At 42.8% G+C, this 25,379-nt stretch overlaps 3 protein-coding genes across 6 annotated transcripts in view; 1 reads left to right on the top strand and 2 right to left on the bottom strand.

The window, feature by feature from the left end:
• Positions 1-20: 20 nt before the first annotated feature.
• On the top strand, positions 21-2,206 carry LOC122416979 (ubiquitin thioesterase otubain-like). Its single transcript, XM_043430160.1, has 5 exons — positions 21-310; positions 416-468; positions 576-875; positions 1,146-1,346; positions 1,666-2,206. Exons 1-5 carry the CDS (start codon positions 271-273, stop codon positions 1,861-1,863), a joined length of 792 nt encoding a protein of 263 aa, XP_043286095.1. The 5' UTR covers positions 21-270; the 3' UTR covers positions 1,864-2,206.
• A 769-nt stretch (positions 2,207-2,975) lies between these two features.
• LOC122416976 (torso-like protein) lies at positions 2,976-4,679 on the bottom strand. The gene is made up of 3 exons (XM_043430155.1): positions 4,481-4,679; positions 3,678-4,363; positions 2,976-3,546 (listed from the first exon to the last, which is right to left on the bottom strand). The coding sequence occupies exons 1-3, from the start codon at positions 4,536-4,538 to the stop codon at positions 3,139-3,141; spliced, it is 1,152 nt and encodes a 383-aa protein (XP_043286090.1). The 5' UTR covers positions 4,539-4,679; the 3' UTR covers positions 2,976-3,138.
• A 4,698-nt stretch (positions 4,680-9,377) lies between these two features.
• LOC122416975 (KH domain-containing, RNA-binding, signal transduction-associated protein 2-like) overlaps positions 9,378-25,379 on the bottom strand; it is an 85,328-nt gene continuing 69,326 nt past the window's right edge. For 3 of the 4 annotated variants that reach the window (XM_043430154.1, XM_043430151.1, XM_043430150.1), the window contains exons 3-8: positions 23,400-23,560; positions 19,669-19,785; positions 16,264-16,410; positions 13,178-13,445; positions 12,292-12,712; positions 9,378-11,088 (exon numbers count right to left, since the gene is read on the bottom strand). In XM_043430154.1, coding sequence (XP_043286089.1) covers positions 11,010-11,088; positions 12,292-12,712; positions 13,178-13,445; positions 16,264-16,410; positions 19,669-19,785; positions 23,400-23,474 — 1,107 coding nt within the window. In that variant the 5' untranslated portion in view covers positions 23,475-23,560 and the 3' untranslated portion in view covers positions 9,378-11,009. The remainder of the gene's footprint in view (positions 11,089-12,291; positions 12,713-13,177; positions 13,446-16,263; positions 16,411-19,668; positions 19,786-23,399; positions 23,561-25,379) is intronic. The other variant, XM_043430152.1, reaches the window with a different exon arrangement.

Here is a 25,379-nt window from a genome sequence, read left to right as displayed (position 1 = left end):
AAAAAAACGATTTAATAGTGAAGTGGCATTTACAATTAAGCGACACAGACGCGATGATTGTGAGTTGACATATATATTATTGGCTAACACAAGAAGTAAGGGAGTGAGGCAAGCAGCGAGGAGGTAAATCTAGGTTGTGTGGTGGCGGTGGCGAACGAACGAGTGTGAAAAAGCCGGCCTACTTTTGTTTTTGGCTGGTGGTGGTAAAATTATTTTGACAGTGTCTTCGAAAGATTTTTCGAAAAGACACATTGTATCAGGGGTGAAAATATGGGCGACGTGTCTAATACGAAGCAGCCGGGAAGTACAGGTTGGTTTTTTAAGTAAAATATGAAGAGAGCAATAGTGAAGTTGCGAATAACGAGGAGTCCGAAATAATCATGGTTATTTTCGATGTTTTTTATTACCATTTTAGAAGTGAATCAGGATGAGTTGATACTTCAGCAACAAAGGCGTATCGAGAAAGAGGTTAAATTTGATTTCCTATTGATAAGTAATAAATCGATCAATCGAATGACGGAATATTTGTTCTTTCGAAATCGCGATTGTATATGAGTGTAATTTTTCGAATAAAGATTTCCGAATCGATCGCTTTGGTGGGCGAAAAAGAGTCTTTGAAGAGCCTTGAACGCGAGTACGAGGAGGACGAAGTTTATCTATCAAAGGCCAAAGCCCTTGGACAAAAATATTCCTACTTCCGTAGAACAAGACCCGATGGCAATTGCTTCTTCCGAGCTTTCAGTTATGCATATCTTGAAAGACTCATCAACAACAAGGAGGAGTATGAAAAATTCAAAGACTTGGCTCTCAAAAGCAAAGACAATTTAGTTGCTTTGGGCTTTCCTCAATTTACCGTAGAAGATTTTCATGATACGGTAAGTTCAATTGCAGTCATCAACAGGAAAAAACAATTCAGTAATGTGATCATTGTTTTCAGAAAATCTTTGTGGAAGTTTCTTCACAAGCGATTATTCCTTAGATTAGACCTTAGATTTTTTTGAAATTACGCAACATTCAAATTTCAATGGGATCAAAGTTATTAGCATCCTCAGAATTCGATTTGCTTGATGCATACATTTTTTTAAGATTTCATTTCCATCGTAACCAATGTGATAACCCTTTAAGAGTTATTTTTCATTTTACAGTTTATGGAGGTGATAGAAAAAGTTGGTGGCGGTACAGAGGCGAGTCATGCGGAATTGCACAAATTTTTCAATGAACAAGGCTACTCGGATTACGTTGTTGTTTATCTTAGATTAATAACTTCTGGTCAATTACAACGCGAAGCTGATTTTTATCAGCATTTCATCGAAGGTGGTCGTACCATTACAGAGTTTTGTCACCAGGTAAACTTATTGAACTTATGTTAGAGAATTTCAATGTGTCCAGAGCTTATAAACATGATCAAACCCAAGCATTTTCCTTAGAGGTCTACTGACAAAAAGTACTGAAGAACATTGTTTTTAAACCCGTAGCAAACAAATTTTTGCATTTATTATTAAAGATCAATTGAAAAATGAATAAGATGCGTGTGGATCTCTCAACAAAAAATTCACTTACAGGCCGTTAAAAACATTCAAAAGATATTGGAATTGTTAGATTCATTGTTAGATAACCGACGAAAAGCAATGTAAATGGTACTAATTCGATAATTCTGATTGGCAGGAAGTGGAGCCAATGTACAAAGAATCGGATCACATTCACATAATAGCAATGAGCACGGCACTGGGTACGGGTGTGAGAGTTCGATACATGGATCGTGGTGCTGGAACAGAAGTAACGGCGCATGATTTTCCTGAGGGTTCCACGCCGGCGGTACATTTGCTTTATCGTCCTGGCCATTACGACATTCTTTATCCCTGATGTTTGTCTCCCGAGTACGATCACGAAATTCTACTTTGTCGAGCTGCTCTGTTTCATGATAAAAATCCCTAGTTCCCTTGCCACGCTGTCCAGACTCCTCATACGTAAACCAAATCTCAAGAAATATCAAGAGTTAGCTTGTAAAGTTGAGGCGTCGAAAAGAAAGGAAAACAAACAAAACGATGCCGCCACAACTGACGTTTTTTTCAACTGCCCATTTTTTCACTCTTCCTCAATTTAATGAATATACCTTTTTCTCATTAAAAATATTGAATATCGCTCGAGAGAATCGACGCAATATTATGAATCAATAAAATCTCGTTTTCACGATATTGTTGCCCAATCCCACGAGATTGTTCATTTTTTTAAACAAGACAACAAGTGTGAAAGAGATGGCGAGAGAACAGCAGAAAAAATAATCGTAGATTCTGTGTTTACGAAAAGTTAGTTTAAACTCAATGAATTGGACTAATGATTCCATTTCTAAGTCGTTTGTAAGAATAATGATCGTGTGGAATTTTTCTTGCTCCTATTTTTGAAAAATACTGCATCTTTTATAGTCCAAGAATAATGAACAATTACAGAGAATCTTTTGAAACTGTGAAAGAAACTTTTGCTACTCATGAATTTTAAATAATGAATAAATTAAAATGAATAATTATACTCTGGCATAATGCGCCCTATTCGGAAATTTCTGATTCATCAGATTCTCGTGATACCACAACAGAGCCTGACGTTGATGAAACCTCGCCCCCAGGTGGAGCTGCCCGTCACTTGAGAGATTCGAATATATAGATATATTCAAAGTCAAATTTTCAGTTGATTAGGTCTTCGATGGACCCTTACGAGGCACCAAAGCGGGAGCCTAAATTATGACGCTGGAAAAAGATTTATTCTCGTTCATTTTCCTCGGTTACTTTTGAACCAATTCGTTTAAAATTAGACAAGAGACTTTACGTGAAACGACACTTTTTCTTTTGATGCCACAAAGTGACGTGTTGATAAGGCTCCCAACGAATATTAAGTCCTCGTATTCACGTATGGAAAGTTTCAGGCCAACGACTAAATAAGAGAGATAAAAAATGTTCAAGTTGAGAATCACTCTCAAGAGACTCATTTCAAGCGATATTTTTGCCTTCACAGAACACGTGTTAACAAAGAACTACAGTAACGTTAAATCATAAATATTCTTCAGCCGAGTGTTCTTAATTCAACTTTTCATTTGAATTATTTTCATACGTTTTATTGTTCAAGCATTTACTGTCGATCTCGCTTCTATAATTCACGAGTATTTCCGAGTCCATTTTCAAAATATTTTTTTATCATTTCCAAGAATTGGTTACGACGTTGAGGCTCTTTAAAAAGCGGTGCTACGGATCGGAGATTCAGCTGAAGAATAACTTCGTCTTGCAGGAGTTGATTCAATCGTCGTAACTTTGCTTCGTTCTGCCAAACGGAATTCAAAAGATCGTTATATTTGTTGCCATTTTCATATGGCACATTTTCGACTGCCCAAGCCTCGACCGAACGATTTCCACTCGCTGTTTTAATCGTTCCATTGTGCTCGAAGTTGTAATAAGCCGCATCGAAAGCAACCCGTTGGCCTCTTGACAGATCAGCCAGCCTTCGCTGGTACAACACATTTTTTAGCGAATCGAAGAAAATTTTTGGATAAACTAAAACCTAGAAAAAAAAATAAAATTACAGACGATCGATGCTGATTGTAGAAAAGTTGAGATTTAGCAAGAGAACATGACTATTCAGTGGCCCGTGTTTCTGGAGAACGGGGAAAAGCATTTTGAGCCTTTTCTTACCTGAAAGAGGGAATTTCCCGTGGTATAAGAACGAACGTAATGCGAGCCAACGCTACTTATAAATTGAGTAACATCGGCGAGGCCATCGGGGTTATCATTGACAGCGATGCTGTCGATTTTCTTACCGACTGCTTCGTCGCGTTCAAGATCTTTGACTGAGCCTGCGATCCGTTTACCGTCATGAATTCTCCGGATTCTGACGAGGAGGTAGGAATAAAGATGGTCGTCGAGATGCACCGGGTTTATGCCGAAATGCTCAGCGACGTCACAGTCAGTCCAGTTCTTGGTGAAAATTCGCCAAGGTTTGTTCAAATTTTCGATTTTCAATTCACTGAAATAAGATTCGAACAGCCGGTCAAGGCTGCTGCAAAATTCCATGCCAAAGTCACCGGCGAATATGACGTCGCTCTCCGCCGGCTTTTCGTACTTCGGCCTTATTGGTGGATTTTTAAAAACTTTGACCACTCGTTCGCTAAATAACGAACTTTCTTTGCCATTTTGAGGTACGAATCTCGTGTTTTTGCCAAGGGAGTCGAAATTATTGTAGACTCGTATCGCGCCACCTGTCGGCGGCTTTTGTGAAAGCGTTCCTCGAGTGACGCTCAGTACCGCCAAAGTGAGCAACAACGAACCACCCTTCCACGCTCTTCGATTCGATGCAGATCTTCGCAGCCACCTCGTCGACTCTGAAAATCCAGAAAAAAGGTAAATGAGAGACATACGAAACCCTCTAACTGGTTTTCGCTTTGTGATTCTACCGAAGTGGATTTTTTGAAAGTTTTGAAGCAAAATAATGACGAAACCTCTTTCTGTCGCCGAGTGCATCGGAAGTCGATCATTGGCGCTGTTCTTCGTCGTCATTTGGTCGTACAAACGAGAGGTATGTGAGAAATTTTTGAGCTGGTCGGTCGAAACCAAACTGAGTTTCGTGACTTTAATATCAGACTGAATGAGCTCCGACAAGAATTTCTCGTTATTTATAGAAATTCGGCAGACTTGAACGTCGTTTTTGTCGGAGGCGATTCGCGTTGATCAATCAGCCAGAACAATGCTGCTCAAACATTTATAATTGCGTCATAGCGATAAAGCAGGCAAACATGAAGAATTTATTTCAATAGTTCCAACTCGTGTACAGATGTCAGTTATGCCAGAAATATTTTTTGAAGATAGTATTTGTTCTGCCAACTGTAAAAATATCGTCAACGAAAAACGATAAAAAAAATTCTCGATTACATAGTTCGTCGCATGAAATAATGTTTGAAACAGAAAATTTTACGTTTTGCAATAAAAGTTCAACGAATCAAAGAAATTTGACTCTGCTTCAGAAAATTGCTCGCATGCGTCGGCTCCTTTGAGAAAAATCGACCTGATCCGAAGCCGGAAAGGATCAATCATTTTTGCAGGTTATATTCGTATTTATTAAAGTTCTGAACATTTTGTTTTCAAGAATTGCAGCGAAGACAGATCGTTGAGAATAACCAAGACAGTTTTGCTCGAGTAGTGCTCGAACGGTGAGTTAGCTGGAATGTAGAGATAAAACACGTAGGACAAGGAACGCTCCCGGCTTCACTAAGCATCGTACGACTTGAATTTAATCTTGCTAAGAGGTTAGGATTAAAAGAGAGGATTAAATCGGCTTATTGCAGTTCTCAACGTTTCTATCTATTGGGAGTAATTTGCGGAAGAAACCCTGGCGTATCGACGATCGAAGCAATTCGAGTACATTCCGGACTAGAAGCACATGTGTCGATGGAGAGACATTTCCGTGTATTGGGGATTAAATGCTAATTAATAGTTTTGGGAACTAAAATAAAACTGGAAACTGTCTTTTGACTGCTTTTGATTGAGGTATTTGACAGGTCGCGTAGGTGGAGCTAGTCGACGATGCAATTTCGAAATTACACTTCGGCAAGAGCGACGGTGGGTATGCTCTGTGAGGAGACGAAAGCGTGCAACACACTGGAAAGTTCGAAGGTCCTTTTCGTTTTATCCCTTGACAAAAGGTCCTCGCGGCTGGTTTCACACTTGCAGTTAGAACATTAGCACCGGAAATGGGAGGGATCTGGCCCGGACAGGTTTTCAACAATGTCGAGCTACTATTTAACCTCCGAAACTGGAGTTTACCCCTTTCCATGTTTCGCGCTCTTTCTCTCGGTATTCGTACGAATCCTCGCTACTGAAAACTTTAATAGCATCACTTGATGTTGAAAGTTGGGCGTTTCGTCCGGCAGCTCGTTTGGGTTTTCGCTGTTCTTTATGCTCGTTCGTCAGCACATATCATCCTGGGTTGTCAACTATTTAAACTTGTTAGCAATTCGATGTCGCGAGAGGTTAGAATCGTGCGCTTCGTCGTTCTCTCTCGTTCCTTCGATGATATTCGAGTAAATTTTTCTGACGTTTCTTCCACTGTAAACGAATTTTTAGAATTCATATATTCTCCGATCACAACTAGAGATAATCACCGAATAATTGTCTCCAATAAACACCGTTCCGGACTATTTCGATCGAGGTTCAAGTTCAGTTGGTTCAGCGCCAAAAACTATTCGTCACGATTTCAATCAAGCTGCGGAATTCCTGTGGCGAAAACGACGCTAACTTCATTGTGTCCCTAAATGACGGTGTTCTAAAACCCCGTCCAAAATATCCGTGACGGTAGTGAGCGCTGCTGGCGTTGTTGCGAATATAACCACGCCGAATATAATCGACCGCGAAATAACCACAGGAAATGATCATCATTCACTAAAATCACAAAAACGACTGTAAATTCGACGGAATATAGGTTCGTAAGGCAACCATTCATTTTAACCGTTTTCCAACAATGCTCTCGCGAACCCGGCGGTTCCCCTTGAACGGCATTGGGCCGTTTGTTTACATTTTGAAGCTGGTAAGCGATTTTCATTGTTTCTCGGGTGTGAGTAAACCCTCGAACTTCACAATCTTTTTTTTTTTTTTTCGAACGTAACGGTCACTTCGGTCGTACAGGTTGGATTGAGACTACCAAGATGTTCTTTTCATCATAAATTGCTCCTCGTGTGGGGAGTTAGGCTCAAATAAATACGATTTTTTTTGTTTGTTTTTTTTTATAACTAATAAAATGATGCACGGTAAGGCCGAATTTTGTGAATATTTCTTGGTGAAAAGACCATAAAAGTGAAGTAGATTCGTAGAATTTAACGCGAGGAAGTAAACACGAAATTGAGAGACTAAAAATGCACAGAAAATATACTCACCTGATTATTGCTGGGTATTGTGAAACGACGTTGGATACGGGAATTCGATGAAATATTTTGTAGTGCAACGATCGATCGTAAAAGTTGGAGGAAGGACTGGGGGACGTACGTGGTTCGGGGCTTCGTCTTTCAGTTATTTTTTTCTCCTTTTTTTTTTTATTACATCGACTGGATAATAATTTGAATTAGTTTTAACATCGTTATTACAATCTTATATATCGATAGTCCGATCACGCTTGTCGCGCGAAGGGAAAACGAATACATTTTTACGGCGTTATTAATTCATTGATTATTTAAATTTCGTTTGTGTCTGTGATTCTTTTGTTTCTTTCCATTTGTTTAATTCTTTTAATTTTAATATATTGTTAACATTAATAAGTTATTAGTAATTGTTGAGAATTTTGGCTTGGAGAACGAGAGTGGGATTTTCCAGAATTTTCTCGAATTTCTCGTCGTTGCAACACACGTTACTTCTGTTTTTAGCCTCGCCGCGACTGCTCTTCAATCCCTCTCTCGTTAAAGCCTCGCTTTTAATTTAACTTGAGTTTCTTTTATTTCAATCAAACGCACATCCGACATAACCATGTAGATTTATTTTCATGTAGATAAATCCATGTCGTCATTTATTTAGTTGAAGAAAAAAATTTTCTTTTCATTTGCATAATTATAGTTCAAAAAATATCACACCGATAATTTTTCTCTCTCTTTCTTTCTCTCTCTCTCTCTCGCGCGCGCGCTCTCTCTCTCACCCTTCCTCGTCGACTATACGTCTCCGACTAGATTACACATATTTTTTTAGAATTTGAGTTTCACGACAGCGTTATTCGCGATTAATCGATCAGGGGAGGGTCAAATCTCTATTATAACACACATTTATCTATTTCGAGAGGATTACAATATTTTTTGTCGCGCTTGCTGCTCTCAAAGCACCTTCAGTTCCTGCGATAATTATAGTACATTGCTTAATTCTAATTGAAAAAGTCATAAACTCAATTTTCAATGGTTGTCAATGACGGTGAGTGAGATTTTTTGGAGGTCGATAAAAAAAAATCATTTTCCAAGCAATTTTCGCTTTTCGAAGAACGACTTTGAGAATTCGGGGCCACAGAAAATTTTCTCGGCTCGACAGAAAATTCGCTCGATCCCAAGTATCGTTTTTTCTCGTTTTATTCTTCCAATATTTGCATCAAAACATATGTACAGGGAGAAAATATATTTGCGATTCTAAGAATTTATTTTTTCTCGTTTTATCAACTTTTTAATGTTTTCTCATTCTTAATCGTTTCTCCTTCGTTTCGTGCCGAGCAAGATCGTTCTAAAGTTCATTATTTCAATTGAGTGCATTTAAAATTGAACATTTTCGCGCGTAAATCAAAGGGAGATCGTTTTCTGTGGGAACCAAATTTTCTCAATGATTTATCTCGAATGTTTGACTCGATGAATGACCGAAGTGATGCAAAAATTGTGACAACTTTCCTGTTTTTAGCGGAGCGAGAGTACATTTAGGCTTATTTATAATAAACATTAATTTATTCTAGCCTCGTGGCTCTCAGCATTTTTCTATACATCCAGAAACGTAACAATCATCGTATTTGAAACTATCCATTTGAACTATCGATATAATACATTCCGGAAGAAATTCGTTTGCACATTTTTGGGTGGTTTTGTCACGACGAAAGAATCGAATTTTTCCCACTAACATTTTACCAGTCGCAATTCAACGAAGAAACAAGAAACACGGTAAAGAAACAATTTAAATTTTAATTCCGTACAGTAGCAGCGAATGATTTTTCAAGAACCGAAATTAAAAGCAAAGGAAAAATTGTGCAAACAATATTTCTCAAGAAAAATTAACGCTTTTCTTATCCTCGTAGTGTTTTGCTTAATCTACACGAGTCTCGTGTCCGCAAAGTGTCGTATCAGAGAACACACCTGAACGGAGAATCTAAGAAATGAGTTTATTGGTCCGTGCAAATGCGCCGCATTAATTCACAAGATTTTCCACAATTTTCATTGTTTTTACGTATGTACAATAATTCGCTTCATTTTTTCGAATTCTCTCAATCGACGACACATCGATAAATTTCATTTGCTTTCTCTCTCTCTCTCTCTCGGAGCATTATCATCGATTCAACGCCGAGAGAGCACTTCTCGTGTTTTTACAACGTCCAGCTTTTTTCCCAAGGCGAACAAAAGTTGCGAAAATGTCAAATTCGAGTTACTGAATTCGTGGATCGACGAACGTGAATAAGAAAAACAAAAACTGTTGAATTACCTTAATTCTCGTGTAAACAAACGCTCGATTCGCTATTCCTTTACGAACGAAGTACACACACACACACACACAAATACATGGGAGAAGGAAAGGTCGTTTGGCTACACGTTTTGACTGTCGAAATACGAACACTTATTTGTCATTATTGATTCGATGCAACTGCGAGAATTCTTCATTATTTAGTCGTGAAATTACTTTTTCTTCGTTTTCTTTTTTTTTGTTTTTTTTTTTTTGGTTTTCTTTGTTGTTGTTATTTTCGTTTAAAAAATACATGTTACACATATAGCCGTACGGAGAATTTCAGGCCGAATTGACGGACCCACGCTCGTTGAAAAAACCCGAAAATTCTCTTCCGAGTGTATTTTTATCGAAAAATGAAGAAGCTTCAAAAGAAAAATGTCATTTTTGGTACTCACGACGCGGAAAATCGCCGATGAAGCCTGAAACTCCGCACGTATATTATTTATTTTATATTATTTCCGATTAGCGAGCATGCTTCGACATTAATATACATAAATTGTATAGCCAATGAATCATTAATAATACATAAGATCGTGAAAAATGTGTGTCGTTTTTTAAAATTGTTTTGTTCAACGTTTGCTCCGAGCTTGGGAGGAAGCTCGCAATGGACGATCCTCGAACGGATCGAGGGATTTAATTCAGAGGCAATGATATGTTAAATTATTATACTTCTTGTTGTTCATTTTAATTTTCAATATTTTGCTATATTTTTGAATATTCGTATCGATTTAATTTGTTTATTCGCTTGAAATAGGCGTGCTTTTGTGTTTTATTTTCGTTAAATCGTTTTGTTCCAGGAGATCAGGAGGATTTACAACGGTGAAAGATCAGCGAGACACACCTTGATTAATTGTTGCTTAGAGCTTTGCTTAAGAGGCTATTTTATCGAGAGTTAGGCCCGAAATACTTGTTTATACTTATTCGTTTAGTGTTTATTTCGCAACTTTTAGATATACTCTTTCTTTGAAAAGACCCTCACGTGTGACGACAGTTTGCAGTGCACTAATCAAATTACTATCGTACAAATAAACAAATTTCACAGATTTACGGGCTATTTTTTAACTTTTTTTTGTTAATTTTCGTTTTACCAATTTATTCAGCACTCGACGCCTCAGCTTTGACGTCGAATATCTTCTACGATCGTCTCCAATCTTTACCGGATAAAATCGATCGTGACTCTTCGCAATATTTTCTGCCGTCGAGGAAACAAAGAGTCGCTCAAACTTTCGAATTCCCGGGTGCGGGGCAACGAAACAACGAAACTTATTTACACCCATGCATATTCGTAATACTTTCGCTATTTTGGCTCCTCGATTTTCAACTTTCGACAGGCCATTGAGTCGCAACTTTGCTACTTCAATTACGAACGAAGGTAGCCCAGGCAATTTAACAAATTTATTGTGACCAAAGTCTCATTGATTCTGTGAATTGCTTGACAATCGTGCATTTTTCGAAACGAATATCAAGGCCTCAATGCCCGCTGCAAGTGTGCACAAGGCCTCAATTATAAAGTTGATTAAACTCAAATGAAACTGTGCCGATTGTGCACAGAATGATAGAGCAATTGTGTAACAACGCTCCTGTCATCCCAACCGTGCTCGACCCAAGTAAAATAAATTTTGCCCCCTTTTGCTTGATTTTTATTAAGATATCTTCTTATCTCTCAATCTCGCAGTATTATCCTCGTTATTTAACATTTTTTTCTTTTCTTTGTTTGTTTCTGTCTATCATTATCATTATATTAATAAATATACTCATAAGAAATTCACGCTAAATGGAAATTTTGGACCTGGTGCACGTAGAGGTTTAAACAAGGTTCACCCCTGCCATGAAATCCTCTCGTAGCATCGGTACCACCGTCGGCCCACCGGCAGCCCTCCTGAAACAGTTGTTCGAAGAGCAACGCTTTAATTAGACCAACCGGCTACCACTGTGCTCGGTTATTGGACGCGTATTTTATCCGTTTTTTCATCGAATTTATCCTTCAGCATTGATTAAAAGATATTTAACCTCCCGGAGCCGTTCACTCGTTCCGGTTGGCCGACTAGGCTGCGGCGGAACGCTTTCGTTTCCTCCCAACTAAATTCCTATCGAACGATTTATTCGTCGGATTAAAAAATCGTGGCGAACGCCATCGGGATTCATTGATTCAACGAAAATTTTCGGTGAGTTAATCAAATTACATTATTTGCTTCCTACGGTTCGCGTCGCACGAGGAAAAACTCGATGTCACTCGATTTGACGCGATAATAATAATTGGGAAAATCGCGTTTTGAGCCCCTTCGAAGCGATGCCGTCCAAACAAATTCCCAAAAACAGGGGCACCCGCGAAACTTTCGAATTGAAATAATTCACTAAGCTCCTTCCGGTTCAGCAGCTAAATTATTCGGGCGTCAAACACATTATTTCTCCGTCACTAAGTTAATGCGCCAAGGGACGTTCTTTCACGTTCTTTTATTTGCAATATATTACTCGAGCGGATGCATAATTCAGTGAATTTAAGGACGAGTAGACGACGCAGACGCGACCAAGTCTGCTCTTTGGCGTCAAAGTTAATTCGATCACGTCACCCGGGCATACTAACAAGCATCGTGTGTCATACGAGGAGCAGAGAACCCGCGCACAACGATCCTCCAGACACACCGTCTCTGCGTGCACGTTTTACTTTGCTCTGACGACCCTATAACCGAGTTGTCCATATGCTTCGGTACACCCGCGTCCCGAGCACTATACAAAATTAGATGCCAGTGTCCTGAGATTACGCGGCAAAAAGCCGCCCGAGCGTTCTCAAAATCACTTTTTCAAGAGCTTCAGGCTTCGAGGCCGGAGCGTCAATCAGGATTCATTGATTTACCCATATTTTACCATCAAATTAGCCCCAAACTTATAGAGTTTTCTTTCCCTACACCTTGCGCAGGCTTTCAGGGATCGTCGGCGGAGAGAAAAAGAAAAAAACACTCTAGCGAGGTTTTTCGAATAATGTACTTTCCGAATTAGTAAACAAATTTTTTTGTCACTTTTTCATGCAAATTTACGTTTCGAATTAACGCTGTTGTTGAGGAATGGTAAAAACACGTTGGATACTTACTGCGCGTGTATCAGGCCATGTAACGCCGGCGGTAGAACTTGGTGTTGGGAGTGTTGGGGTATGATGGTCTGACGTTGCTGCGGAGCCGGTGTGTGTTGGGCGGTTTGTTGGGGGACCGATTGCCCGACCAGTTGGATCTGTTGGGGTTGAACCTGCTGGCCGACACCGGGGGGAACGACTTGCTGGGAGACTTGTTGAGTTCCGGGCTGCAAGCAGCCGCCACCAGTTGGCATCTGAAGAGTTGCTTGGATTATTGAGGTCGGGGACTGCGGATGGTTGCCGGAGCCGACGATCGACGGGGGTGGTTGGAGCGGCTCTTTGTTTTGGGCTGCACGGGCCCGAGCAAGAAGGGTCATTACGGTGCGTTTTACCGGCGACATCGCGGGCCTCGCACCAGGTAACAGCGGCCGTTTTCGACCCCCTGCCAACACACGGAACGGCACTCTGATTAAATCGGGTCTTTGCGGGATTCAAAGGGGAATCATCGGAGGTTCGAGAATTTTGGGCTTTCTTTGGGCAGGCTCCTTGGGGCGGGAATCTTCCCGATCTTTTTTCCGAGCTTTTTGAGGTTCCGGTTCAACCACGCGCGGACTCGAACTTTGAGTAGGACGGCGCGCTGGGGGGTCGGACCCGGCGCACGCAGCTCTGCACTGAGCGAAACGGCGGCGAAAAAACTGCGCCAATGAAGTAAACGAAGGTGCATTTATGAACGAAACATTGTTCAACTCGCGGACGCGCTGTGTGAAATGCATTATTTCGTGATGAATTTTGCGCGCCAGGTACTTTTAACGAGCAATAAACTTGTCTCGAACGTAACGAATATGTCTGCGTAGATAAAGATTTAAAGTGGTACTTGTGTAAAGTTGAAATTCCCGCTGATGCTCACCTAAGGTCGGCGTTACGGCCTGAAGTGGAGCGCCCTGAGCCTTGAGGCTTGCGGGATGAGGAGGCGAGGGACTTGGCCTCGGGGCTGAGGATTCTTGTCCCTCGAGTGAGTTCGCTGTGATACTCGAAGTCGGAGAACTTGCAGCCTCTGAGCCTGTCTCCGGACTCGAGGGTGCGTCCGTTGTTTGATACGAGCCCTCCCGACCTTGCTGCGTGCTCAATATTTGCATCTCCCACATTTGTTCCTGCCTTATGTCGTCGTTGTAATCCTGAAATTTATAGACCTTACGTGTTCTTCATACTTCTCGCATTCTCACAACTTTTCATTCTTATTTAACTTTCCTTCGTTAATCTCTCTCTTCCCCTTCTCCCTCGCTCTCTATTTTTGCCTGTTTTCAAGGCAAAGATGCATTTTTCTTCAACTCCGAAGGAGTCTGATCTATTATGATTGGGCTTTTACGATCGTTCACCTTCTTATTATTCTAAGATCACTGCGTCACTAATTACAACGAATAATTTATGTGTTATTACTCGTACTTTACCTTGTTACAAATTCTACGAAGATTTTTTCTCTTTTGCTGTTATTCAAACGTCCGATGCACGACTATTATTAATTGCTGTGATTACTACACGGTAGGTACTTGCAAATTGTTAAAATTCTTGTTAATTGTTCGTTTGCCTCAAATACTATGTTTAAGGTATAAATCCATTTAACCGCGATTTCGTCATCATCAACTTGAAATTGATCAAGTTGCAACCCTTCGGTTGCACATTTTTCCACCGCGCTTACGTCGAATCGCTCGATTTTCGAGCCAAAACATACGATTAAACGTTGTCATTGATGATTTCCGGATCGTAGCGAGCTTCCAAATGATTTTTCATCGTCAAAGACGAGTTCGAGATCATAATTCTCTAAAAATGGGAAAAACATTTGAAATTCTATCGTCCAAGCGCATGCTTCTCGATTGATTGAAGGGTTTGCGAATGGGAGCACGAGAAGTTGAACGATGGATCGATGGCCCCCGGAGTTCTGCTGTTACCAAAAGCTCGATTTTTCGAACGAGGGATGGATCGAAAGGTGCCTCAAATCCGAAGAGATCGAAGATCGGGGGCGGATAAGGGTCGGATAATTGCGGAATTTGACAAGCTTTCGATTGCTCTTATCCGCCGTTCGCAGATAGCACTGATTGCAAGATAATTGCATCTAGGATCGTATATAGAAACGTGAGAGGAGGAAGAGAGTCGTCTCGCGTTCGTAGCAGCGAGAGGCCATATCCAGTGATCGTTAAAGCGAAAAAATCTTTTCTCCTTCGTTTCGCGAGCGGCCACATATTTTTGCCGTCGTTTCTCGTGCCACATTTCCTTCGTCTTTTCCTCATTAAGCTTCGAAACAGAGAGAAGTTAATTGATATAAGGCAATTACGAGGGAGTCAATGGAAAAAGGACTCGACGAAAAGTGAAGTAACGTCTAAAGTAGAGAGAATAATGCTCTTTACCGCAGAGACATAATGGACTCTACATTTGTTCTCGTATCGGAAAACTCGACGAGAGAGAATGCTGGACGAGGGAGAGTGAGCGGACTGTAATCATTGTTTGAAGAGGCAAAAAAAATTGCAAAACACGAGCTGCCTCAAATGAATGGCTTGTCGACTTATAAAAAGTCGGTTAAAAGAAATATAATTAAAAGCAACACATTCGTCGGAATAACAGTCCACAGGGATAATTACGACGCCTCTGTACAGAGGCATTACGAAAAAACGTGCAAAATGAAAAATACGCAGTACTTGGAAAAACTATTTCTCATTTCACGATTGATTCTCTCGTTTATTCTCGGTGAAGCCTTTTGCCTCTCGTTTGTTACTCGAACAGCTCTATCTCACGAATAATTAGAGAATGCATTCATTAATTAGGAGTATAAAATAATTGATAAAATTCTCGAGTTTTGAGGATTATGAATTTTCGATGTTTCCTGGACCTCGAAAATTTATTATTTTCGTACTCTTCTCTGTGCCCCTCGGTTTCTTCGTGTACATACAATTATGCGAATGCAAACGGAATTGCGGAGCTTTCTCTTGTGGCGTGTTTAGACTGCAAGCACACCCAGCGAGCTTCAATGAACGCAAACCGTTCTTTGTTTCTTTGAACCTTACTCCCACCGATGTATGCGACTGCATTCGCATACGCGAGAGGAAACCAGAGGATCCGGAACATTCGTCGGTTAGTGGACTCCGTCGCGCGTGTGGCTTTCATTCCGCAAATGCGCCGCGGCCCAAGGAAAAACCCTCTCGTGCAAAGTGTCTTTCCCTTATTTTTCTTCTATTTATCCGCACGCGTTTAATTTCCGGCTATTTTCAGAGCCGAATGAGAGAAGCTCGAAGACGCTTTGCCGTTCGGCCCTTTCACCTCGGAGCGTTACGCTTTTTTCGTATTATTTGATTGTTGCTTCGAATTTGGAAACGAATGTCGCTTCGACGAGGACAAGAAGAGCCGAGCGATAACGTCGCGTCGAAATGAAACGAGGCTTTTTCCAAGCGGCGCTTAAAAAACCTGGTCAAAGCTCTGTAAAACCAGCCACCACCGCATGGCAGAGGCAGAAAAACATTTGGCGCTTTTTGTCGAAACGAAACTTCGCGGTGGCGCTCGTTCGATCAAATGGCCGAGCGAAAAGTATTTTTTGTTTGAAAATTTATCTGCCGAGGGACGAAATTTAGCTGGAAAAGTTCATTCAAAATGGTTCTCGAATCGACGATTGCATGACGGAACAAAACTGACGATGAGCACTCGGAAAGAAAACGGAAATTTCGCAAAACGCAAATTAAATATGGTGCAACAATTTCGAAATTTTGGCCAATTCACGTTGGAGCGTTTCACAGCTGATGAAGAAACAGGAAGCTGACAAAAGTTGGCAAATATTCGCAATAATGAAAATCAGTTCCGAAATCCATTCGAAGTAATGCGACGACACAAAATATAGCAGAAAAAAAAAATTCTTTGAATTTTCCTGTCACATTGAATTCGATGATGAAAACATTAAATTTGTTGGTGTAAACGCGAAGGATGTTACGGGTAAACGTTAGTCTGGCTTACCGGAACCAGGAACCGACCCACTTCTGCCAGAGCCCATGCGATCCGGGCATGAGCTTCCGCCGGTGTTGCGTATGCGGATATCTCCACGTGTAAATCTTCCATGAGATGTGAGAATTTCGGATCCCCGCTGACTCTGAGCTCTTCCTCCTGCGGACCACAAAATAGTGCATATTTAGGGCTCGGATCGTTACCGTTCCGTGCATTATGTAGCCCGCGTACGTGAGTGCTTTTCTGGACGGTTGCGCGTTTCGCTCGTGCGCCAATGTCGGTGGGATCGCGCGTGGACGAAAAACGAGGATCCGCGAGGGGAAGAACGTGGCACGTGGCTCATTTTTTCGCGTTTTCTGTAAACGGCTAGCACACGAGATTAATCGAGATTTTGAAGCAGCGAAACTCTCTTTTGCCTCAATAGGAAAAATCGTCGTTGATGAACGCGAAATCTCGGCCCGGTTCCCACTCGAAGCTCGTCGGGCTCGAGACGCAGCTGCGCACGGTGAGTTATGCTAATATTTCTTCATCGAATCCTCCAAAAGTAATTAGATTGATATCGAACGGAGGGATTTTCTATGCTATTATTGGAGGAGATGCAACAGAAGATTTGCGGAAAATTGCACAACTTTACCCAGCTCGGGACCCGAGGGCGCGATCTAGAGAGAGAGAGAGAGAGAGGAAAAAGCAGAGATGAAAGAAGGAAAAACGCTCACGAACAAAAAGGGTGGCCAGCCCCAGAGCTCTTTGTACTTTGTACATTTGCATCTGACTAAAAAGCAAGTATTATATCTGCATCTGCTGGTGGAAAAGGAACAGGCTGCGGTGGAGACTGGAAAAGCTCGCTCGCTTTCGTAGAGTCTAAATGACCTGGAGGTCCTGATCCTTGTCGTACTAATTGGATTTATAACGATCATTTCACTTATGAAGCACGATATACCCCGGGGGCAAATTTACGTGTTACAGGTATACAAGCCCACGCGAATCACTGCAATATGCTGGGAGCTTCTAATTGAGTATAATATACTGAAAGATTATGCGGGAGATAAACATCGGATAAGAGCTATCGGGGGCCTGTAAAAAAAGGTATTCCTGGAAACGTCTCTCCGGAGATTTCCGCGGGTACGGGGGCCTCGGAAACGGGCGATTTTTCTTCATTTTTGGCACCAAAAAAGTTCTGCTATTCAAACTTTTTTCCCTTCGTTTCGAAGGACTCGAGAAAGATCCAGAAAGGTCTCCAGAATTCGAGAAAATGATTTTTTGTTATCTGGAGAATTGGCGAAAATAATTGAGCCGTGAAGTTTGAAGTGGGAGTGAAAAATCTAGTGGGATTTTGGAAAATTCACTGTCGGATTCAACGAGATCGTCTTTAATACGTTTGCGAACGTCAACGACAGTAAACGACAGTAAAAATTGATGCTCCGATTAACTCCTATTATTTCAGTCCTCAGGCTGAAGCGCTCGAAGAATGAAACTTTTTAGCTCGAAATTCTATTGGGTTTTCTGCCAGAGGGGAAGGCGGGAGGTTGAATTCTGGTGCGCGCAGAGCTTCGCTCGTGAGGATTTTCCTGGTCTTGAAACTTTATGGCACGGTATACCTCGGCCATCCGCACCTCGAGTGAGACGTACAGCTTTTAATTAAGGAAGCAATTAAAGTCACATCGTCGAGCTCACGAGGGGAAAAGCCAGCTTTTCGTACAAGATCTGCCAGACGTATCTCTTATCATGAATATTTCGTACGGATGTTCTTTACATCAAATACGTACACTGGCTTGTATGCGTACGCACGATAAACTACAAATATAACGGAGCGAGAGATTCAAAAGGAACTCCAAAATGTGGAAGAAAAAACGCCCGAAACGAGGGTGGCTCGCGAGCCTTTCGTTGAATTCCATTATCGAGTTCACGTTTAGAATCGATTTAAAAACGGTTGGAGCATTCGATATTTTATCCACTTTCCGGGTACTTTGGAAAAAGTTACGTTCGAGGAAAAAATTTGTTGGATTCATGGAAAATCTAAAAGTTACGGCGGAGGAAAGAAATTTGCTGATTGGACAAAATTTTTTGTTGAATTTTTTTGCCGTAATGATTTTTCCTTGGAATTCGAGATAATGCGATGGCCGCAATGGGTAAATGTGAGACGGGGAAAAAGTGATGAGCGTCATTGCAGAGGTGGAGGAAAAAAGCTTGTGTGAGCAGGTGACACTGCTGTAGGCAACTTTCGAGGTGATTTGACTCGTCGGGAGATCGAAAAGGGAGGGCGTCGCGGTTGACGTCGATCGAGCGCACGGGCGGGGGCCGAGAGTTAATTTAATACTCTTGTATCTCCCGAAAAATGTCAATTTTTCATGCTCCGATGGGGACCGTGTACATTGAAAAAGGACGCGCGAGCGCGGCCAGGCGCCGCAGCGGGCGATAAATCGATCGAGACTATGTGCTAACGTTGAATCTCGCAACAATGGAGCCCAAAATCGATGTGCATGTGAATTAGTTGCGGAGATAATATAATACACCGCACGCATGTTTGCTGCGAAACGGAATTGCGAATCGACACGTAACGCATGAAAACACGTATGATTTGGTGTACGGAGAGATAAATATAGACAAACACGCGCGAGCTGGGCGTACGGGGAGTCTCAAAAACCTCGAACGTCGCATTGGATCCTCGTCAAGATCGCGAGAATCCCGAACAGAAACGATTCAGAACCGATGCACGATTACAGGGGGAGAATAAAACGGTGAAATTCACTGTAAAATTTGCCGGATACGATTTTCAGTAAAATTTTCAATATTTTGCGGAATTTTCATTTTTATAATAGTAAATATTGCAGACAGTGATATTTACGGTACGCATACTAAAATTTACAAAACGATTATTGAATTTGTCGTGAAGCTGTCGTACGGAAATTTTTATTGCTACTGTGAACAATAAATATTATTTTTTTAATATTTTTTGCAGCCCGTCACCGCACCGTCGTTACCGGACGGTAATTTTTCAAATTTCGTTCTCTCCGTCTATTTGGAAGCGATTTTCGAGACACCCTGGATGCGCGTGAACGTACGCACGCTTATGATTCACTTGAGAAATTTCTATATCTGTATGGATATTGTGTATTCACTTGTTCGTACCGATTCGTCCATCGAAATCAATGTTGCGTGACAGAGTCAGAAATAAATGCTATAAATTGGTTAAATGCTCGATTATTCCTGGGGCGAATGTACAAATTATTCATCCGGATATGCCGATTGCCTAATTGATATGCGTTTAGTTATCGGACCTGTATTATCTGGAGGTTTGATGAATAGAAGTTCGTGTTCGAGGGGTGCGCGAAGTTTAGTAGAAAAAAATCGGGCATTTCGAAATTCGACGGATCTTCGACTTTCGTGATATCCAACAGCGTGCAAGCGTAGTCTTACCTTCTGTCGATCTTTCATGGAGCCTCGGCCGAGAACGGCCATTTTACAGCCGGTTTCTTCCTGTAACCGCTTGAGCGAATTTCCCTTTGGACCTAGGAGTTTGCCGACGAAGTTGAACTGAAAAGGGACGAGGAAGGGTGAAAAAGTATGTTTTAATTAATTGAATAACTGTCTTGTTCATATCGCGCTTGCAGAGCTAAATGAATCGTTCCACTTACGAATAACGCCAACTTAACAATTAATTATATTGCGTCACGTGGTTGGAGGGCGAATCGTAAATTGAAAAAAAAAAAGAAAAAAAAACACAGGAAAAGGAAGCGAGTGGAGAAAGGAAGGTCAAGGAGAGAGAAAATTAGCAGGAAGCTTGTAGTTGGATCAGTTTTCTCGAGATAAGACTGGTCCGTCGTAAAACTCTTTAACGGAATTTGATGGTAAACTATTAAAGGGCGAGATGTTCCGAGATGTTCCGACAGCAGGAAAGTCATTAATGCTCGGAGGCTGCTGGCCCCTGGGACCGGAGAAGAATCTCAATTCCAGCGTCCAATTTAACAGCTTATAAAGGCTCGAGGTACAGCAAAGGTGCAAGGAGTCGAGTCCTGTTGAGGCTCTCGTTGCCATTGTCTTTGCCACCGCCTGTGAGAACTCGGCATCGGTTTCTCGTAGACGAAATGTGCGGCAGCCTGCTCGTGTGAAAGGCCCTTTTGTCCCTTGATAGTCAATATTTGCTATTGTACCTTAATACTCCGAACTACTCGCGAGTGAATGCTGCTTTCGATGCTCTCCGTTCCAATAAAGCGATCTGTCAAGAGTTTCTAATTATTTAGGCGCCCTCGGAGCTCCTGCCGAGTTGACATTTTTTTTCGAAATTCTCTAAAATCCGTTGCGCGATCGTTCAAATACCGTCGCCTCGGTGCGTGTGTGTTTTCGTCCTCGGAATTCAGTGTGTTGTCGCATGTCCGGGTTTGTTGTCGTACAAGCAGCGAACAATCGTTGTTTTCGGGGGCTCGGTTTTGAGCTGTCGAAAAAAGCGATGAAACAATGTCAGGCCTCGGTTTTATTCGCGCGTTAAAACCCGCTCTCCCGCTTTGACGTTAATTCTCGGTGAGTCTCTCCGAACTAGTGGTGTAGCGTGCGTGATACCGAGCTCGAGCGACTGAGAGCATCGTCGTTTAATCAAAGTTTCTACAATGTTGTAACTGCATAATGAATTTGAGATAAAAAAGGAAAGAAAAAGAGCGAAAAATCGAGGAGAGCGGAGATAGGTGGGAGGAAAAAAGAGCAACACTCAGTTTGTCGAAGCTCCGGAGTTGCCCCGCGGGTTACGGAAGTTTATAACGACCTGATGCCGGTGTAGAGAACTCTCGTTAGACGCCACGGGCATATTGAACCTCGAGAGAGGGAGTAAGCGATAGGAGGAGAAGGAGAGGGAGAGCAGAGAAGCAAGAAAAAAGGAGAGAAGGAGAAGGGTGAGAACGAACAAAAAAAACGATAACGCGGAAGAGGCACGAAGAGAAAGAAAAAGAAGAAGCGAGAGACTGGGACTGGAGACGAAGGCCGAAGAGAAATAAGGGGAGCAAGGAAGGAGGTAAAAAAGAAACATTGGGGAGGGTGGAAGATGGAAAGGGTTGTAGGACAGAGGTTCGCTTGTTAGTGAAAGTCTTTAATTGAACGTGTTCGTTTAGCAGGTACTTGGTGTAATTCGGGTCAACGAGTCCGATATAATGGGCATTTTCGTTGCCCTCCGCGCGCGCCAGTCTCGTGGGCTGCATTTATTCATAAAAACCATTTATTTCGCTCCTCGTTGAGAACGGCCGGGGGCTCGATATGAAAAGAAACAATATTTTTTCGTGAATTCGGTGCGAAATAAAAGATAATTTATCTCGAGCATGCACCGAGAGTTTCGTCTCGCTGACGAAATAATTTGTAATTTTTATCGTTAAATTTGGAATATTTGAAATTCGAGATGCCGCGAGTTTGAGGGCGGCTCGTGGAAAGCGCAGCTGCTTCGGGTTTAATATTACAAGACACACAGCAGGTTAACGGCACGGATGCTTTGCTGGCTAATTAAGTTATCGCGAGAGGAAAGAGAAAGGCGAGGAAGAGGGGGCGCCGCCGAGGCCCGGGCGGGGCAAGACGGAGGGGAATACCACAGCAACGTGATTTACGCATATGGTGTATAAACCCATGTAATAACGCATGGCCTTTATATATTATGCGGACGTGTATATATGCCCGAATTTTGAGGGGCTTTGAGAGCAGAGAGCGCGCGCGAGTCGACTATCTAAATGAGATTTATTAAGCGAAATCTGGCACGTTCCTATCTAATGCATCCGCGCACTACGCGGGCAACTTCTCCTTTTTGAATGACGGATTGCTCGTACGGCCTTCGTTAAATATCGCTGCGTTAATTAAAACGAGAAAAAAACGCGAGTCTCGGGATGAACGATAAAATCGTATCAATAATTCGGGGTTCGTGGACGCATACCCGGGAATATTGGAGCTCGAATGAGTATGCATGGGTTCTGGATTTGTTGTAAATTGGCGAGCGCAGAGGTAATCGTTAATTGCGAATCATGAATATCGCCCGCGACGCGAGGGGGGGACCGATCATTTCGATGAAAAATAATGAAACGCATTTCAACGAGTTTTTCATATTTTCTGACGAGAAGAGTTTTGAAGGATTTCGTTAGAAAAGCGCTCCTGTCGGGGGAATTGACGTTGGATTCTCTCATGTTCGCGCATCCGTCCTCGATTTCGATTCGCGGTGACAGGGCGCGGTGCGATGTGTGTGTGCATCGCAGTGTTCGTCTGAATGCACCTTACGTCAAGGCCCATTAACGGTTAGGTAAGACAGATGGGTTTGCGGCGAGGGAGAGAATCGAGAAATACGAGAGAGCGGAGCTGGTGTTGAATTACTCATCGCCGGCTCTCGGAGTAGCGAGGGAATAGCACGGGGACAAAGAGTCGGAAGAAACTAGCGGGCAAATTGATGCTGCGGATGTGTCAATCGGAGGGCACTTGGCTTGAGAAACTCCTTTATAAAGAGTTTGACAAATGGGATAAAATTTAGGTGCCAGAGGGCGCCACGAATTGAGGGGAAAATGGAGCGAATCTCGGTGGGGTTTTGGCTCGATGAAATGTGTGGTTTTAAAAACTTGGAAGCGCGTCTCTCCGGTGCGCGGGGATGCCGATGCGGGACTTCAAAGGCGAATCGAATGAGCGTTGTGCTTGGGCGGAGTGAATAATAAAATGATTTTGCGTGTATGGGTAATGGGAGGAAAGACTGCGAATGTCGGCATAGGAAAGCGGGAGGTTGGTAGCAGGCGAGCGGATGAGTCGATCTGTCTTGGTTAACCCCGGAAACGTTTCGGTACAGTTCCACATGACACCGCGCGGCGGCATCCCTTCATATTGCGAACTAACGACGCGAGACACACAGACGCGGCGCTCTTTCTTCGCAGCGATATTCTGTCGGCGGGTGAACCTTCTCGACGGAATTGTTGTTTGAGCTCGTACGAATTAGTCTCGCGGTACACGGCGCGTCGACGCTCAGACCCGAATCAGTCTCCCCGTAATATTGGATTTCGGTGCCGCGAGGAGTCAACCAATTTGTGGGAAGACCGCGGAGGAGGGGAGATTGGAATTGCGGAAAAAAGTGGCAGCACGCTGCCCCCTCGTTGGCAAAGGCGCAGCGGGGTTTTTGAGCCAAAGAAAATAGCGGTTCGTCTCACCTTCGGATGATCGCGAACGGGCACCTGAACCCTCACGTTTACTTTAATCGGCTTATCCCGCGTGATGTCGACCATTCGCCGTTCAATCCCGTCGCAATTTCCGCCGCCGCCGCCGCCACCACCTCCGCCTCGTCCACCGCCTCCTCTGCCGCCGCTCGAATCTGAAATGATGCAAGAATCACAGGCGGCTTTTAAGGAGGCTTCGTCCCAATGAATTATCGGAGTTATTAAGAAAGCCGGAAATTCACGAGCAATGGGACTGGCCCGGGAGACACCGTTGGGTGAAAAAAACTCGCTGGGAAAACGGGGGATGAAGGAAGCCCGATAAAATTGATAATTTCGCAGGGAGTTAGAGAGACACTGATACAGCAAACGGTTCGTTGATCGAATGCTCGTTACTCGTCGATTATTGTTTGTACCTTAATTGAGCGTATAATTGGTTGTAAAAATACTTGGTTTTCCCCTCAGTCGCTCCTTCCGTATAAATAAAAGGAGGGAAAGCGAGAAAGGGGGATGAATGAGTCATTTTTCTCCATGACAAAGAGCGCATTCTCGTTCTTTCCCTCTGTTTTCACGGCTCGAAGAGCCCCATCGAGGTGTGAAGCCGTGACGAGAAAATCAGCAGTCTAGGGAAATTCAACCGGTATTTTCGCGTGGCTGTGCGCGCCGCTCGCTTTGACTCGAGGAAACTGTTCGTCTCAACTGGTAAAGCTCCGCTTGGACAGCTGCCAAAATACATATCTCATTTCCGGTCTCTCTCTCACTCTCTCTCCGTCGACCTCGCGATCAACAGTGGTGCAGAAGTCACGAGTATTAGCAAAGACCGTAGAATGTGGAACGTCAATTTCGCCTGTCACGGCTATTAATAACCGTTTCCATTGGACGGCAATCGAGTATTTTCGTAAATAAGTTTCTCTCTCTCTCCGTGTGTCTTAATTATCTTCGTCAAGTCGGTTAATTAAAGCAGTTTTACTCAATTTGACTGACGATCGGTTCGTACGAGTTTGTACTTTTTAATCGCGGCATTAATTTTTCTGCCGGAATTCACGGTGAGTTTTTCCGAGTGCAATTCCGGTCTGAAGCCAGCTGCGGGAGGTTCGCCCGCGCGTCGTCACCTTGAATTCCGTCTAACCAGATGCGATCAATCGTAATACGCATTTTTCACCACACCTGCGCCGAAAGTTCAACTTTCCGAAATCGGAAGGTTGAATTTTCGGTGCATGTGTGGTGAAAAATAGTATACACTCCACGGGAGTGAAATTAGACCACCTCAAACCGCGTGCTTATCACCCTCGCCTTCGGCTCGGGTGACAATTCTGCCCGCGGTTTGAAGTAGTCTACTTTCCCTCCCTAGGTGTGTAATATACTATTTCTCGTCGAAAATTCAGCGGATCATTCCGTCTGTAAACTTACGCGTGAGGATTTCGGAAAGACGCGAGAAAGGGAGCTGAGAAAATGATACGACGAAAAGCGCGCAGCGGTGGCGCTCTTCGAAACTGGTTTCTATCACATGTGCTTTGCATACGTAATCCCGAACTATAGGCCCGACTCGATCGTTCGCGCAAGCAGCCGCCCCTCGCCTCTCTCGGGATTGATATAGGCGCTAGACCGAAACGCTCCGGGACTAATTAATATCGAGGGCGTGAATCTCGACACCTTGTTCACTCCGGAGGCTTACCCCATAACCCGACTGCATAATATTCAATATCCGTACATATACCGCGTCGTTGGCGATCCGTATAACACGTACGTGTCTTAATTATTCGTGCAATACATATTGACGCGGTGGTTATTGCGGAGGGATTAATCAACAAAAAAGGGGGATGGGAGAGTCTCGACGGAGCGAGGAGTTAATTAACCGACAAACAGGTATCATGAAAACGTTGACGGCCAGGCTGAGAAAAAAAGTGATTGGAACAACGAAATGGGGTATCGCGGGGTGTCAATGAAATGCATGATCGTCACGAGGTTAAACACGAT

The sequence above is a fragment of the Venturia canescens genome, chromosome 10 (assembly GCF_019457755.1).
Source record: "Venturia canescens isolate UGA chromosome 10, ASM1945775v1, whole genome shotgun sequence".
Classification (NCBI taxonomy): Eukaryota; Metazoa; Arthropoda; class Insecta; order Hymenoptera; family Ichneumonidae; genus Venturia; species Venturia canescens.
Note: the sequence above shows the minus strand (reverse complement) of the source record. Positions and strands in the feature narration are given on the sequence as shown.

What these genes read in the sequence shown, in the direction of transcription:
- LOC122416979 (XM_043430160.1), top strand. Translation starts at nt 271, where the DNA reads ATGGGCGACGTGTCTAATACGAAGCAGCCGGGAAGTACAG. An exon ending in GAAGCAGCCGGGAAGTACAG is followed by an intron (nt 311 to 415) that starts GTTGGTTTTTTA and finishes TTACCATTTTAG; the next exon opens with AAGTGAATCAGGATGAGTTG. An exon ending in AAAGGCGTATCGAGAAAGAG is followed by an intron (nt 469 to 575) that starts GTTAAATTTGAT and finishes TTTCGAATAAAG; the next exon opens with ATTTCCGAATCGATCGCTTT.
- LOC122416976 (XM_043430155.1), bottom strand. Translation starts at nt 4,538, where the DNA reads ATGACGACGAAGAACAGCGCCAATGATCGACTTCCGATGCACTCGGCG. An exon ending in GCACTCGGCGACAGAAAGAG is followed by an intron (nt 4,364 to 4,480) that starts GTTTCGTCATTA and finishes CTGGATTTTCAG; the next exon opens with AGTCGACGAGGTGGCTGCGA. An exon ending in CGGGAAATTCCCTCTTTCAG is followed by an intron (nt 3,547 to 3,677) that starts GTAAGAAAAGGC and finishes TTTTTTTTCTAG; the next exon opens with GTTTTAGTTTATCCAAAAAT.